General features: G+C 52.3%; 1 protein-coding gene across 1 annotated transcript; it reads right to left on the bottom strand.

The window, feature by feature from the left end:
• Positions 1–13,684: 13,684 nt before the first annotated feature.
• LOC144936759 (hemagglutinin/amebocyte aggregation factor-like) lies at positions 13,685–17,206 on the bottom strand. Its single transcript, XM_078863880.1, has 5 exons — positions 17,107–17,206; positions 16,687–16,777; positions 16,109–16,303; positions 14,377–14,529; positions 13,685–13,730 (listed from the first exon to the last, which is right to left on the bottom strand). Exons 1-5 carry the CDS (start codon positions 17,204–17,206, stop codon positions 13,685–13,687), a joined length of 585 nt encoding a protein of 194 aa, XP_078720006.1.
• Between the last annotated feature and the right edge of the window lie 220 nt (positions 17,207–17,426).

The following is a 17,426-nucleotide window of genomic DNA, read 5'->3' on the forward strand; positions in this document are numbered from 1 at the left end:
ACCATGGAAGTGGAAAAGGATGGCAAGCTACCATTCCTGGATGTTTTGATCGAGAAGAGACCTGATGGCTCGTTGGGACATTCTGTCTACAGGAAAGCCACCCACACTGATGCCTATCTAAAGCCTGACTCCCACCACCATCCAGCCCAGAAGAATTTCCTCATCAAAACACTACACCATAGGGCCCGTTGCATCTCCGACCAGCACCACCTAGCCAGTGCGTTGGAGCACGTACACCAAGCCCTCAGGATGAACGGATACCCTCAGCCATGGGGAGACAACCTTCTGAGGATCCAACCAAAACCATCCACTTTACCATACATAGCAGGGGTTACCAAAAATATTTCCAAAATCTTAAACAAACACAAGATTCGTTTCTACACAGTACACAAAATCCGTGATTTTATCACATCTGTAAAGGATGTGATTCCTGACATGCAATACCCAGGTGTCTACAAACTGAGTTGTGGTTGTGGCAGCAGTTACATTAGGGAAACGAAACGACATGTCTTGGACCGCGTTCGTGAACACAAGGCAGATCTGAAACACGGTAGGACCAATAACTCTGCCGTTGCTGATCATTGTTTTAACGCTGTGGGCTCACACGAAATAGATTTTTCCAAGACGAAGGTACTCTGCAAACCCACCGGCTACCTTCAGAGATTTGTTCACGAAGCCATCTATATATATAAAATCGCAAATCTGTCTGTCTGTCTGTCTGTGTGTGTGTCTGTCTGTCTGTGTATCGCCGGACCATACGCAGTTTCATTGGACGAAATGTCAGGGATTTGCGAGACACGATTGGTCCGTTTGGTTTTCCACGGCGGTTGCCCCTGGCAAAGGGTAGCGACGCATTCGCTGCGGGGTGGACGCCATTTTTAATTCCCGTTAAAAATATGCGCACGCATTAACACGCGACTCTGAGGAAAATTCATCAAAGTTTCACGTCCTCTTCACTCCCCCCCCCCACCCCAATGTGTGCAATTACTATTATAGGGTCGGTAGATAATAAAATTATAGCAATTAGACAGTATTATTGTAGCGCGGGGGGGGGGGGGTAACGGCCACAGTACCCAGCCTCAGCCGGGTGGGCAATTTAGGCGAGGCCGGAGGCTCTGCACGGTACTAGGCCTCGACACCCCACCACACTATAGGCCGTACATATTACTGCACAGCGGCCGAGGAGATCGTGGCTGGGGGGGGGGCAGGGGTAGCAGCCCATCTGTGTATATATGTGAAGTATTGGAAAATGACGGCAGGAAACTCCTTGACGGGAACACACTTCTTTTATTAAATCTTGACTTGTAACAATACAACGCGTGGCCTCTCTTCTTCACAATGCGCTTCTCTTGACTCTGGATTCTGTGCTGCCGGCTCTCTGTGCCTCGTGTAGACTCCGCGCCTCGGCTACACTCCTCTCTCGCCTCGTGTAGACTCTGCGCCTCTACTACACTCTCCACTCGCCTCGTGTAGACTTTGCATCTCTCTCTCTGGCTACACCGTATGCATACTCGGCTCGTGTAGACCTTCCTCTCTCTCTGGCTACACCGTATGCATACTCGGCTCGTGTAGACCGTTCTCTCTCGCTGGCTACACACTATACATTACTCAGCTCGTGTAGACCGTTCTCTCTCGCTGGCTACACACTATACATTACTCAGCTCGTGTAGACCGTTCTCTCTCGCTGGCTACACACTATACATTACTCAGCTCGTGTAGACCGTTCTCTCTCGCTGGCTACACACTTATACCTTACTCTCCTCTACTCTCCATTACTCTCCATTACTCTCCTCTCCGGGCTCTATCTCTGCACCTTCGTCTTCATTCTTAGATGGTTCCACTTCTGCCCCTGCTCCTCTGTGCATCACCTTATATACCCCTTCTTCCCGGGAGACGGAGCGGATGCGGACCTCAACGTCGGCACCGCTCCTCAGTTACCCAATCCCCACGCGCTATCCCTACGATCCGGTTCCGCTCAGCGCGTGTTTCCACTCCCCGACCAATCACACCGCGCTGCTACCCGATCACTCCCTCTGGGCGCGTCACCGGCACACAGCCAATCAGCAGCACTACCCCCACCCGCGCACTGACGCCTGCTCCTCCCCGTCAGCGCGCGTCACCACACACACACCCGTACATACGCGCTGGCACACGACATATACACCCAGCGCGTATCACCACTACATCACCCCCTCCCACATAGCTCGCAGCCGGCCCGGCTGCTAACAACAACCAACCGCGACGATAAAACGACAACCAACAAAAAAAAACCCCGTAACCCCCCGAGTGTGCCCCGTAACATAACACAACAACAACAACAACAAGAATAACTATGTACAGATTGACAATGAACCCGAAAAGTCAACAATAACACGATACGAGCAAATTCGAAACGAACGCGCCCCACGTCCCTGCGACTACACGCATTGACGAGGCGCTCCAACTGCCCCGACTCCTCACGAGGCAGGTCATGCAAAGTAGCACGACCTGGCGCGAGTCCGTCTGGCTGGTCCATCGTATGGGGCGGGACACTGACGACCGTCCGGCGGTTCCGGCTGCTCCAGACGGCGCGGAACGGGCCTGAAAGGGCCGGCCCCGCCGCGGAGATCCGGCCGCCGGTGATCGGCAGCTGTCAGTTCCGAGACACCTGGGAGCAGATCAGGCGAAAATACGTGTGGATCAGGCAGAGACATTTCCCCCTCTGGGTCGCTGGTCACGTCACACGCCCGGCCATCACGACACAAGGGGAGGCCATATGGAGGCGAGAACGGTTTCAGTCGGGAGGGGTGAACGTACCACCGGCGCTTTCCCCACTTTATCTGAACGCACTGGGGCCGTGCAACGCGCACGACCTCCACGGGTCCCCTCCACGGTCTCAACAATTTAGGCGACGTAGCCAAGGGTGCCTGAGGGCAATGCAGCCAGGCCCTGTCACCTGGTTTCCATTCGTGCATGGACACCTTCCGTGCCCGCAACCGTTCATTAGCAATTTGGCGAGCCCGCGAATTAAGCCGCGCGGCCTCCCTCGCCTCTGTCAGCTTGTGAATATTAAACTTAATATGTTCTGCCAAATTAGAATTAGTTCGTGGAGCGGACAGGCCAAGTTGCGTTTCTATTGGCGGGTCAGCTTCCCGACCGTACATCAAATAGAATGGGGAAAACCCCGTAGCTGCATGGGGGGCCATTCTATACGCGGCAAGGACTCCCGGGACCTGCAGGTCCCAATCTACATGTGCCTCGCACACCTGCTGGCACAGCATGGAAGTCAAGGTTTTGTGGAGTCTCTCCACCATCCCGTCAGTCTGCGGGTGGTACGGGGAGGTACGCACCTTCTTGGTACCCAACAGATCGCACACCTCTTGCAACAATTTACTCGAAAATTTTTTACCTTGGTCGGTCAGCAGGCGTTCGGGAGCCCCCTTGTCCAGGACATAGCCCTGGACGAAGGCATCCGTCACAGCCGCTGCCGACTGGTTAGCGAGAGGCCACGCCATAGGCCATCGGGTAAAGTATTCGACCCCCACTAACAAATATTTATTCCCTCTCGGCGTGACTGGGAAGGGCCCCAAAATATCGAGTGCAACGAGCTCGTTGGTACGCGAGACCTGAATAGATTGCAGCGGTGGATTAGCTGCCACGGCCGGTGGTTTACGCCTGGCGCACTCAACGCACCCCTTCAGAATATGCACCACATCACTTCCCATTCCCGGCCAGTAATAGTCACGCTGAAGCAGGGCAAGCGTCTTGTTAACTCCCAAGTGCAAGAGGCGTTCGTGTGCCGCCAAGACAACCCTCCCCCTCACAGCGGAAGGCACCACGAGTGCGTTCCGCCGGGACAAACTGTCCCATTTCAATAACACGCCCCGCTCAAGTACATAGGAGCCGGTACGCTCCTGGTCCCCCTCAGGACCCCCAACCTTGCGGCGCAATGCTAGCAGCGAGCTGTCCGCCATCTGGAGGCGGCCCCATTCGCTGAGCGACAGCGAGAGCAGCGAGTCCCGACCCTGAGAGGCAGTGGAATCATCCCCGATCGGTGCGCCCGCTGTCGCAGCCAGTGCCCCCATCTCCCCCGCAAGCGTCGGTCTACAGCGCGCCGATCCCGACAAACACGCGCATTCATCACAAGGCAACAACCGCGACAAGCAATCGGCATTCGTGTGTCGCAACCCCTTACGGTACGTAGTCGTAAACTGATAGTCCTGGAGGACTTCCAACCAACGCGACAACTGGCCCGAGGGCTGGGCGACCCTCAATGAATACTGTAGCGCCGCGTGGTCCGTTCGGACTGTAAAGTGACGACCATAAAGATATGGCCTAAACTGCTGCACAAAAAAAACAATGGCAAGCAGCTCGCGACGGGTGACACAGTAGCGCTGCTCCGCCGGAGACAACACCCTACTACCATAGGCGACAACTCTTTCGACACCCCCAACGACTTGGGATAGCACCCCCCCAATGCCCGTGTTGCTAGCATCCGTGTCCAGCAAAAAGGGACTGGCAAAATCGGGATAACACAAGGGTGGGGCACCCACCAAGGCGTCCCGGAGGGAGCGAAACGCGGCCTCCTCCTCCGGTCCCCATTTGAACTTCACTCCCTTCGCCGTTAGAGCGTGCAAGGGTTTTGCAATAGTGGCGAAGTGCTCAACGAACCGCCGATAATAAGAAGCAAACCCGATGAAACTACGCACGTCGGAAACGGACGTAGGTGTCGGCCACGAACCGACACAATCCGTCTTCGCGGGATCGGTGGAGATCCCCAAAGAATCGACAATGTGACCCAAGTATCTAACGGACCTACGAAGGAGGTGACATTTGGCCGGTTTAAATTTCAACTTAGCCGATCGCATTCGCAAGAACACCCCTCTCAATCGCCGGAGGTGTAACTCAAACGTTTTACTGAAAACAATGACATCGTCCATATAAATCAAGCATGTATCCCACTGCAAGCCCGACAAAACCAGCTCCATAAGTCGCTGAAACGTCGCTGGAGAGGAGTGAAGTCCCATGGGTAACCGGTTAAACTGGAACAGCCCCCCTGGAGTCCGAAATGCTGTCTTAGGTTTCGACTCTTCGTCGAGCGGCAACTGCCAAAACCCCGATAACAAATCAAGAGTCGAAAAATATCGCGCACCAGACAATGCATCGAGGGACTCATCCATCCTGGGGAGCGGATACGCGTCAGCCACAGAGATCTTATTCAGGCGACGGAAATCAACGCAGAATCGCAGGGACCCGTCCTGCTTCTTAACCAGCACAATAGGCGCTCCCCACGGGCTAGAGGAGGGCGAAATAATATCGGCTTCTAGCATATCGTTAACAGCCGACTGAACATGTTCCTTCTCCACGGGACTCAGTCGGAAGGGATTTAGCCTGACCGGCGCCGCATCGCCCGTTTCAATGTGATGGTGCAACAAATCCGTGCACCCAATGTCATACTTATGTTTACTGAATACATCAGAGAATTCAATGAGCAACTCGCGCAGCGCACCCAACTGCGCCGCCGACAAATCGTCCGAGGCGGCACATAACGAATGGACCCACTCAAGGTCTTCCCTTGGCTCAACGTTCCGCGCGGGGCTCGAGCCCACCTGCGCAACCAACCCATCATCCCCAGGGACCTGCGCCGCGTGAGCCAGCACGGTGCCCTGTGGAATGACAGCTGGTCGCGACCCCGCGTTCAAAACCATCACAAACGGATCCCTGTCAGCCCGCACCAAAGTGTGAGCCACCGATAAATCAAGACCCCCGACAGCCTTGTTAGAAGGACCCAAAAGCATACTCTGTCCCGAAGCCTCCCTCACCCATGGTTTCCGCAACCGGAGGGGAATCAACATCTGTGAACCCGGGGGCACCTGCACTGTCTGCGTCGCCACCGCTTGTATCGTAGCGCACGCCGTCCGAATGTCAGTAGGGCCCGTCAAAAATGAAATCCGGCGACCCGATGGCAGTTCAATGCATCGTTGATCGATAAGAATTGTAATGGGCATTTTAGCCAAAAAGTCAGTGCCCAAAAGACACGGAACTGCCAAAGAAGACGAAACGAAAACGGGTCCCGACAATTTGATATCTCCAATGCAAATGGACGCCCTAACCTGACCGATAATGCCCAACGATCCCCCATTAGCGGCGTAAAATGGCACATCCACTGGAAGCAGCGGACGACATTGGACCGGAAGAATATTATAAATGAGGTCCGATATAATAGTTGCCGATGCCCCCGTGTCCACTAACACCCTAATCTCAACCCCATCAATAGATCCCGTAACAACGGACGAACCCGCCGAAGCAGCCACAATTCTATGCCCCAATTCCGCCCATTCAATGTCTCCCTGGTCCCGGCCGAACCCCCCTCGCCGAACCGAATCCCCAAACCTTAACCGGCCCTCCTCCGCCGCAACGCGGCGTCCCATGTGTGCCGAATAAACAGGCCGAGCGTGTGAGGTGCCGCGACTTGCCGGGGATTGTAGAGATGACTTGGGCTCTCGGTCGTCGTCCAGCCGAGCTCCCATGGCGCGCTGCCGCGGAGCGCGGCACCCGGACGCCACGTGGCCCCGGAGGCCGCAGTTATAGCACGTGACGAGGGTCGGAGTAGATCTTGGTTGCTCCGACTTTCGGCCCGATCGCAGAGGCGACCGGGCCCCCGGCCTCCAGTCCCCTGGTCGTCCCGTGGCGAACGCCTCCTCTCGTGGGCTGACGACTTGGGGTTCGGCGACCACCAAACCCGGGGCTGCGACGACAGCAACGTTGCAACCAACGCCTTGCTTCCGTTGTAGGGCCTCGTGCGCTTGAATACTCGTGGCGACTCTCAAAGAAGAAATATCAATCTCGTCAGCTGTGTTGATAGGGACCCCCAGGTCCTGCGCCAACTTGAGCAGCTGCTCCAAAACCATCGCGTCTTGGCCCTCCTCGTCCATCCGAGGGAACGCAGCATCAGCAAGAGCCAGCAACGCCGTGCGATAGGCCAGCGCGGTCTCCGTGGCCGCTTTCCGTCTTGCGTAGAACTGATGGCGGCACGTAGAGGGAGGCCCGTAGACCCTGGCCAACAAACCCAGCGCATCCTTCAGCGTGGAGCGGTCCGACTTCCGTGCAGCCCTGAAGGCCGCGAGCGCATCGTCGTCCAGCATGGCGGGCAATGCCCGCAGCGCCGTAGCATCGGACCACGCTGACATCTCTTGATGCGCCAAAAACCTTCGCTGAAATTGGCCCCAGTCTCCGCCTTCCGCCTTGAAGGCTGACAACGTGGGCAGGCGCTGCTGAAAAATGAAGTCATCCGCCTCGTGGTTCCTCTCCGCCTGTCCGTCGGTGTCTAAGATGGCGGCTCCAGCAGCAGACGTAAGATGGCGGACCCCCTCGCGCGCTGATGACGTCGATGCGCGCGCTTGGGAACCCACCACCACGTGGCGCTCGCCGTTCCCGCCAAAAGTAGGCCCAGGCGCAATGGCGGGAATCCCCCATTCGTTTTGGCGGGAATCTGCGGGGCGACCTTGTAAAATGTCCCCCACCGTCCCCGCTCCTCCCGACGAGCTGATCTCCGCCAAGATGGACGCGGCGGCGAGCAGCAGCTCCGCCAGTCGGGAGTGCGCCTCACGAAGCCCGGCGTCTGTCCCCGGTCGCTCGGCCGGCGCCGTCGACGGACCCTGCAGCGTGGGCAAGTCCTCTTCCTCACCCCCCGCCACCAGCGGCCCCGAGTCGTCCAGGTCTTCCTCGCGGTCAATCCCGTGGGTCCTACGGGTCTTCCTCGTCTCCATACTTGGAAGCCCGTTTCACTTCTGACGCCAGATGAAGTATTGGAAAATGACGGCAGGAAACTCCTTGACGGGAACACACTTCTTTTATTAAATCTTGACTTGTAACAATACAACGCGTGGCCTCTCTTCTTCACAATGCGCTTCTCTTGACTCTGGATTCTGTGCTGCCGGCTCTCTGTGCCTCGTGTAGACTCCGCGCCTCGGCTACACTCCTCTCTCGCCTCGTGTAGACTCTGCGCCTCTGCTACACTCTCCACTCGCCTCGTGTAGACTTTGCATCTCTCTCTCTGGCTACACCGTATGCATACTCGGCTCGTGTAGACCTTCCTCTCTCTCTGGCTACACCGTATGCATACTCGGCTCGTGTAGACCGTTCTCTCTCGCTGGCTACACACTATACATTACTCAGCTCGTGTAGACCGTTCTCTCTCGCTGGCTACACACTATACATTACTCAGCTCGTGTAGACCGTTCTCTCTCGCTGGCTACACACTATACATTACTCAGCTCGTGTAGACCGTTCTCTCTCGCTGGCTACACACTTATACCTTACTCTCCTCTACTCTCCATTACTCTCCATTACTCTCCTCTCCGGGCTCTATCTCTGCACCTTCGTCTTCATTCTTAGATGGTTCCACTTCTGCCCCTGCTCCTCTGTGCATCACCTTATATACCCCTTCTTCCCGGGAGACGGAGCGGATGCGGACCTCAACGTCGGCACCGCTCCTCAGTTACCCAATCCCCACGCGCTATCCCTACGATCCGGTTCCGCTCAGCGCGTGTTTCCACTCCCCGACCAATCACACCGCGCTGCTACCCGATCACTCCCTCTGGGCGCGTCACCGGCACACAGCCAATCAGCAGCACTACCCCCACCCGCGCACTGACGCCTGCTCCTCCCCGTCAGCGCGCGTCACCACACACACACCCGTACATACGCGCTGGCACACGACATATACACCCAGCGCGTATCACCACTACATATGTAAGGTTATTAAGAAATATATTTTTCACCCGGGCAACGCCGGGTACTTCTGCTAGTCCAGATATATAAACACAGACACAATTTCAACCGAGAAGATGGGTACAAACTGAGCAATCATTGGAAGGACGTTATTAACCAGGTAAAGTCTTAACTGATGGTGATGTTTCCATCCTACCTGCCTATGTCAGCTGTTATTACCGACTCTCTGTGTGTCTCTATCTCTGTGCCTCTCTCTTAGATCTCTCCCCCAGTGACTCAAGTGCTGTTGCAGAGTCCCGTTTTCTGCCCCGCCCCCTCTCCCCACCCCTTCTCCCCCCCATTCTCTCTTCCCCCTACAGCCGATCTCTTGGATTGCACTCTCATGCTCACATGACCTTTGGATTTCACTCTCATGCTCACAGGTCCTTTTGATTGCACCCCTCATGCTCACATGCCCTTTGGATTGCACTCTCAAGCTCAACATGCCCTACAGTCCATCTCTCACAATCGCTGGCCTCACCCTCTTGCCGGATGCAGCAACCCCCCCTCGGGTCAATATAATTCCTCGTCCACAGCAGTCTGATTCTCTCACCTGAAGACGGTCGCTTGTTGTTGCGATCGAAACGTCGTGATCTATTTTTTTCTACCTCCGTGACTTTACCGAAAGAACCAAAGAGTATCGATTCCTGCAGTCACGAAAGCTTCAAATCAAGAATGTATATTGCCATCTTGGGAACGAATTGTGAAAGGGGACGTTATTCTTCAAAGGTAAAGCTGATTTTAAAAACTGTCTCCGATAAGCAATAGGACAACAACAATGTCGCATTATCTTCCCTTGAACTACTCTCTATTGAGAATGAGATTGTGCGAAAAACATAATTTGAAGAAGTTATTTGCTTATTTTACAATAAAAATCTTGAAAAGTTCATCTTCGGTGTTAATTTCGCTCACCTTATGAAAAAACGATTGACACGACTCTGCCTCTGTATTAACACTGTGCCCATCCTTGCTATATAAATATATTTATACTGGTAGGAACGAAGTGAACCAGCCTACAATAGATTATATCGTCCGTCCGTCCGTCCGATGTCCGATTAGGTGTAGCAACATCGCCCCCTACTGCAAACACTTGGCAGAACCCTACAAAAACCTTTAGACTCAGTGAGGCTTTCCTGGCTAAACAAGTGTAACGTTCCCTTATAATTCCCTGAGATAGTTTTTAATTAAAACATTTAAATTAAAAATTAACTCACAGCGGCCTAAAGCCTACAGCTAGGCCTAAAGCCTAGAAGTAGGCCTCAAACTCTCCCTTCGTATCGTACCCCCGCCATTTCATTTTATTATAGCCATTCATTTGTTCGTTCCTACCAGCCCACCCCGCAGGGACCTGTTTCAAGAAGATATTTTGGTTTAAAAAATGTATATCATACATACTAAAGACATAGTCAACATTTTTTTTGTAGGCCCAAAGGCACAGTGCCTATTGTGGCCTATTGGATAATACAACCCTGGTGGGTGGGTGAGTGGGTGGGTGGGTGAGTGAGTGAGTGGGTGGGTGGGTGGGTGAGTGGGTGGGTGGGTGAGTGGGTGAGTGAGTGAGTAGGCCATAAACACAGTGCCTACTGTGGCCTATTGGATAATACAACCCTGGTGGGTGGGTGAGTAGGTGGGTGAGTGAGTGAGTAGGCCCTAGACACAGTGCCTACTGTAGCCTATTGGATAATACAGCCCTGGTGGGTGGGTGAGTGGGTGGGTGAGTGAGTGAGTGAGTCGGCCATAGACACAGTGCCTACTGTGGCCTATTGGATAATACAGCCCTGGTGGGTGGGTGAGTGGGTGGGTGAGTGAGTCGGCCATAGACACAGTGCCTACTGTGGCCTATTGGATAATACAGCCCTGGTGGGTGGGTGAGTGGGTGGGTGAGTGAGTGAGTCGGCCCTAGACACAGTGCCTACTGTGGCCTATTGGATAATACAACCCTGGTGGGTGGGTGGGTGAGTGGGTGGGTGAGTCGGCCCTAGACACAATGCCTACTGTGGCCTATTGGATAATATGGCCCTGGGTCCGCGGCGGTCCTCCAGGTGGTCCGCGGGGCTGTGATGCAAATGCAGATGTATTCGTACAATAATGACGTTTTACCTTTTGTTTCGCACATTAATATTTTACCTATGATATTTAATTTAAAATGGTTAGGTAAACTACCCTGATTAGACGACCCTAAGATCTAAATGCTCCCTATAAAAAACCTGAAAGCTGCGTAAAAAAATAATGTTCCGCTAATATTAATGATTAGTGTTGCTGGTATTTAGATAAAGTGAAAGCGTTTAGTCACCAGGGCTGGGGGAGGCTGGGTGATCAGCGGGCCAAGCAAGTTCGAGAAAGCCTACGTTATTTATTGCTCTGTAGCACTTGGAAATGTTTGCTAATCTACTTGTGTTATTATTCTGTTTGCCTTTGACTCTTGCCCTGAAATATGGTTATTTTGATAGGTCTGTTGTTTGAGACAAAAGTAACTGAGATGTTGTATAATTTGTCCCGTGGTTTATTTCACTATTGGACAGTGACCAATTCTGGAGGTGAGGTTGAGAATAAACCCCCAAGCGAAACCAACCGGTGACTGGACGTCGCCTCGTGCTCATGGTGTGACTGGTGAGTCTGTGTCCATGGTGGGACTGGTGTGTTTGCAACAATAATTTTGTTTTGAGCTTTTCCCACATGCTCCAATAACTTTCACCTCAATCACGTCTATGGCCCAAGCTATATTTGGCGTGGTGGTGGCTCGTCATGAAAGTTGTATCCATGGATGCGGTAGCGACTGGCACGTCGGCCATCAGGACATCAGTGTCACGTGGGTGTTCATGATGTTCGCAAGATGCTCGCACTTCGACCGCGAGAGTCCGTTAATGTTCAGTTGGAGGATCCTCGTCCCAGGGCCGATCTGGCGCGCCGTTGTTGTTTGGCTCTGAAGAGGGCCGTTGGCGTGGCTCGTGTTGTTGTTGTTGTCGCTGTGGAGACCGGGAGATCGACCATCGATCTTCGGTCGCCGCGTTTGACGGCATTCGTCGCGATTTCTCACTTAACAACAGAGTGGGGCCGCGTGAAGGCTGCCATTCTTCACTCCTTTCACCCCCTCACTTCGTACTCTTTAAATTTCTTCTGGTTTTTTTAATCGAACGTGTTTACAACCCTCTTTAACACCGCCACTGTGGCTCGGACTGCCATCTTTGAAGAAGCTAGAGAGACGCCTCCACCTGGCTCTCGGATCCCATACGACAAAAAGCCCATAACGCTTCGGACCAATGCCTTGTACAATACTATTTTTTTTATTTTTACTAAGCTATGGAGCTCTATTTCAGAAGCGACCTGGCTATCACAAATGATAGCTCAACGAAATGGCTTATCACGTGGACATGTATATCAGCCAAATACTCATAACGCGTGATGTTGATTTTAAATGCGGAGGGAAAACCGGAGGACCCAGAGAAAATTCCACACGACCACGAGGAGAAAGACAAGCAAACAGCAGGCGTCTGCGTCGGGATCAAACCTACAACCTCCTGCACACCAGGCGAGGTAGTTCACATCTCGCTACCGTGGTTCCTGAATCCCTCATTCGCCCGAGCTCCCACCCATAACCCGATGGGTCGGGCCTCTACAGAACGTTCAGAGACCAGGGCTCTACCCGCACGCCGCAGCTTGGCCTGCATCGACTTACAACACGCTGCTCCCAATGGCTGTGGACGCCCTCCGATCGTGACCCACCAACCCCAATGTGAGCAGACAGGCCCTTTGGAGGTTCCCCTGAGTAACAGCATTAAGAGGCATCACGCCACTAAAACTGGCTGTTGTCGATTTATTGAAGACGAGCTTTTTTGTATATTGCAGTAAACCTGAAATATTCAATCGAAAAATTGTTCACCTCATGATTATTAATGAGGGGGGGTTGCCCTATATTGAGTGACGTCACCCGTTAACGGTTATTGGGGAGGGGTGCGGCATGTCGAGTGACGTCATCCGCTCATAATTATTAATGAGGGGAGGGGTGCGGCATGTGGAGTGCGCGCCCTTGTACGTTCGTGTAAATTCCCACGCCCACATGAATATTCATGAAGGGGGGGGAGCTCTTTTGTAGTGACGTCACGCACAGATGTAGCACTGCTGCGTAGATTTATTTTTTTACTGTCAATTTCTGTAAAGAAACGTCATATTTGAAGTGACTTTGCATAATAAATTATTTAATTCAGCTCGACCTTCCTCTGCGTTAATGTAAAAATCCACCCGCTCATGAATATTAATGACGGGGGTGTGCCTCATATGGAGTGACGTCACGCGGGGTTGGGCCTCATGTGGAGTGACGTCACGCGGGGGGGTGGGCCTCATGTGGAGTGACGTCGCGCGCAGGGACACACATTCTTGGCTTATTATAGTCGTAATGTTAGTTCGACTCCAATAGCCGCCCTAGGTACACTTTGCTGTTTTCCAGTTATGTCCCTTTTGACAGATATCCCCAATGGTTTAGCGAACATATTGTACATGAACTTTGTTGTGCTAATTTATTTGTGTAATTAGGGAGCGGTGGTGCAGTGGTTCGCGCAATGCGATTTCAACCCAGTGACCTGACCTCGATCCCAGCCTAGCCAGTAGTAGTTTCACACCCAAAGCTCCGGACAAATGATTTCCCATTCAATGGCTGCCATCTGTTGGCCACATAACATAAATCAGTGTGTGGTGCACAAACCGGTGCCTCGAAAGTGCTGGACAATCCTCGCGCATAATCACGCAAGACATTCCCTCATTCCTAATTGAGTCCACATTATCGAGGCCATATTATTCATGTCATCAATATAATTTACTACCCGTAGCACTGACACAAACGACACACACAGACACATCACGTATTCTTCAATGATTTATTCTGATGCGGTTTGTCTTTTGCAGACACGGTATCACAGTTGGCACATTTGCTAAATACTTAGCAAGATATCTTCTTGCAGAAGTGGTATTTCCAGCGACGATCCCTAAAAAGAAGTAGGAAGACGTCGTTAGTGATATTTAAATCAAGAGTGGCAGTAGACATCGCTGTCTGTAGATGATGAAGCAGATTGTGATGGAAGACGTCTGTATAATGATGGCAGAGATGCAGGCAGAGGTGACAACAACTTTACAATCCAATCTTCATGTTACATCACTTCATTATTCTTTATTTGATAATTTCTTCAGATAATCTCAAGCTACTGTTTCTGTTGTGGTTAATATTTCGACCTGCCTTCTATTATCGGATGTTTGCATAACCCAGGTCTCCCTAAGTCTCAGTCTGCTCTGATTGGTTGTAAATGCTCGTTTCGTCATGATGATTCATTAATTTCAATTTAAAGCTTTCGTGACTGCAGGGATTCATCTTCTTGGTTCTTTCGGTAAAGTCACGTAGAAGGGAAGTAATAAAAAAATAAAAAAAAATAAAACATATTTTATTATGTTTTATTTTTATTATTTTATTACTTCCCTTCTACGTGACTTTACCGAAAGAACCAAGAAGATGATTCATTCATGTTTAAAGTGATGTTCACGTAACAATATACGATGATGCGGCTGCTGCATCAAGTGTGCATTGTGAATATGAACACAATTGAGATGTATCTTAAGGATGTGACTCGCTGTACTTACTCTTTGCCATTGTCGTGATAACTGGACACACCAGCTAAGAAGTAGGAGTCTGGGACGGTCCAGCTGAACTGCTCATCCCAGTTATTGACGTAGTCAGTCCACAAGCACTCGCTGAAGCAGACATTGCTCTGGGCGCAGCAATTATACTTCCACCTACATCGGGAGGAGACCACGACTCAGTTCGGTGTCATTATTTGCGAATAAAATACAATTGTGTTAACTGCAGGGGCGGTTTCTTCATTAGGGCGATTGGGCGACGCACCACCAATGTCATTCAACCGCAGAGTCACGCTAGCCGTCACTGTCAGCCTCTGGATATAGTCCAATCAGCGTCATGTCACGTTCTGTGTGTGGAGTACCGCCTCTTTTTGGGCGATTTCACTACGGCTGAGAATCGCCCCGAGTGGCCCCATAGACTTACATTCAAAGATGATTTTTTTCGAACGGGGGCGCTGCAATGCATTCTCTATGGCTTCCGGGAGGGCATGCACTAACGTGCTTACGTCATCATACGTGCTAACGTCATCATACGTAAGCACGTTTCATCCAACAATATAATTTATCGCCACCTAGTGGAATCTTTAATAAAATAAACTTGAGTGGTTTGTTTTAATAGTGAGTATATAAACAAACAAGATGTATTGTAAGAGTCACTTTATTTTTCATTAATATTAAAGAAGTGAAGTTGCCTTTACATGCTTAAGCTGTTAATTTATTCATTGCATGGGTGGACCTTATCAATCATCCAGACATTTGCCCCCCCTGAGAGATTTTGCAGGAGCCGCCACTGGTTAACTGTAAAACGTCACGTGTGTGGGAAGGACTGGACGGCCGAGTTTACTACAACGGGGCAATGCAACCCCGAGCCTCAAATCGGATTCAAAATGCGCAGGGTGTGCCACGTGGTGTCAGTCTCTCTCGGGGAGCCAGTGGTGGAAACTCCACTTTCCTATGGCGGGGGTTAGTCTCCACTGTATCTGCTTTCCACGCTTGGAAACAAAGTTGTCCACAAGAGGTTTTTTTTGGGGGGGGGCGTAAATATAAATGTTGTGTCGTTAAAACCCACCACCACCCGACACAGCCAATTAGTAATCAAAACGTGACCAGTTAGATTCTAGTTCAGCACACCGGTGTGTTGGACAGTAAACCCACAACATTGTGGTGGTGGCGGATGTAACGACACATCAATATGTATGCGATCTAACCCAAAACAAACCTCTGTTATGGATAACGTTGGTCGCGAAAGCCCTACTACGTGTCAAACAGAGTCGGACTTGTTTTTATCAACGAGTACGACTTCCCAACTCTTCAATTGATTTCAATTCTGCCAAATGCCTCCTGGCCAGGCATCAAACCCAAATGAGCGATTGCGACACTTCCCGGAATGTATGGAGCCGACGCTTTCTAAGCACTTGCCTGCGTCTCTTGCAACGATTGATTGGATTGCAATCAGGAACGGGGGAAGCAGGGGAAATAATTTCCCCCCTCTGCACTTGACGAGTCGTGCCTGGCTGCACGACTCAGCCTCACATGAGTACCTGGTGCGGTGTATAGGAAACATCGCCACTGGGGAGACAAAGGCGGCCGGACGTGGTGCTGGCAACCCACCCTCTCGTGTACCGTTCCGGCCTTCATAGGTGCTCGCTAACAGCCCTTACCCCAGCAGTCTGGCAAGGCTAAACTGGGGGGATCTTTGTTTGCGTACGCGAGTCGAGGTGTGGGAGCTGCGCACCTGCGGTCCTCCTTGCCGTTGTCGTGGTAGCTCTCCATGCCATTCAGAGCCGAGTGGAAAGGGCAGGTGAAGGAGAAGGCCTCGTCGAAGTTGTTGACGTAGTTGCTCTGCGTGCAGGTGACAGTGCGGCTCGTGTCGAAGGTTCCTTTGCAGCGGAAGTCCCAAATCCGGTCTTCCTTGCCGTTGTCGTGAATACTGCGGGGCGACACCGGAGCGCCGCGCCGCACATCACCCCTCGTGCACTCATTCGATGTTTGTTTATGTAACGTTATTGCATTTGTTTTATTGCACTTATTGCTGTCATTGTTTTATGTTATTGCTGGTGTCATTTTGGGCAACCCCAGGTCACTTCTTGCAAAGCAGCCGATCCCAGTCTTGCGTTGACACCTAGTTAAACCAAATACATTTTAAACTTTAAACCCGCATTGACCAGCGTGGTAAAGTATGGTCAAACAATCCCCACGACCGACACGTCGCGAGAAGGCCTCCACCCAGCAGTGGACTGACAGAGCTGTAAGTTATTCCTTGTTCTCACTGTAACGTGGCTGGTCCGGAGAGCGCATGGGGCAACAACTCACCTCTGCACTTGCGAGATGCTCTGGTGGGAAGGGCAGTTGAAGTTCAGAAGCTGGTCATAGTTGTTCACGTAGCGCGGGTCGGCGTAGGGACCTGGATGAGTTTCCGTGCGGCACATTCACACGAGGGGAGTGTCAGGGGGCAATGTTCAGGCAAACGGAGTTTCGGTTCATAGCGCGTACCGCTACTGTTGCTGTTGGGGTGTGTGGCTGCCAAACCCCTTGTGCAGCATACCACGGACATGAATTAGATACAAAGTTTACAGCAGCTCCTCCTGCTCACAATGAGAAAACGCGGGGGAGTGTTTAAGTGCAGCGGCCGAATACGGACGAGTCCGATGCACCACGCGGCCCCTGTGAGACCGTGCGCTTTGCTCTGCCACCCGTGCGCTTTGCTCTGCGCACAACGCCAGCGGCACTCACCCAGATTGGCGGCGTGAAGCCCGGCGACCAGCGTGGCGAACAGCAACAGCTTCATGGCGACAGGCAAGCAGCTTCTAGAGTCTCTCCCATTGCTACCCATTTGACGCCTCCTATATAGCGCAGCCCACTCCACACGCCGGGAGCCACGCCCTTACCGTGCGCGTCACAGTCCGTGGGCTGCTGGGACGACCGCCGCCTGCTCGCGTTCCCACGACGGCGTGGGAACGCTCACACGGACGCAAGGCAGCTCTGCCATCAGCCGGCCTTCACCTGGACCTGAACTGATGCGTGTGTGGGGGGCGGCGTCCACTCCACCGCCC

Source organism: Lampetra fluviatilis, chromosome 17 (assembly GCF_964198595.1).
Source record: "Lampetra fluviatilis chromosome 17, kcLamFluv1.1, whole genome shotgun sequence".
NCBI classification, from domain to species: domain Eukaryota; kingdom Metazoa; phylum Chordata; class Hyperoartia; order Petromyzontiformes; family Petromyzontidae; genus Lampetra; species Lampetra fluviatilis.

Coding starts and splice junctions, on each gene's coding strand:
- LOC144936759 (XM_078863880.1), bottom strand. CDS start 17,206: ATGGGTAGCAATGGGAGAGACTCTAGAAGCTGCTTGCCTGTCGCCATG. Junction 16,304..16,686: donor AGCATCTCGCAAGTGCAGAG/GTGAGTTGTTGC, acceptor GTCGCCCCGCAG/TATTCACGACAACGGCAAGG. Junction 14,530..16,108: donor AACGGCAAGGAGGACCGCAG/GTGCGCAGCTCC, acceptor CTCCCGATGTAG/GTGGAAGTATAATTGCTGCG.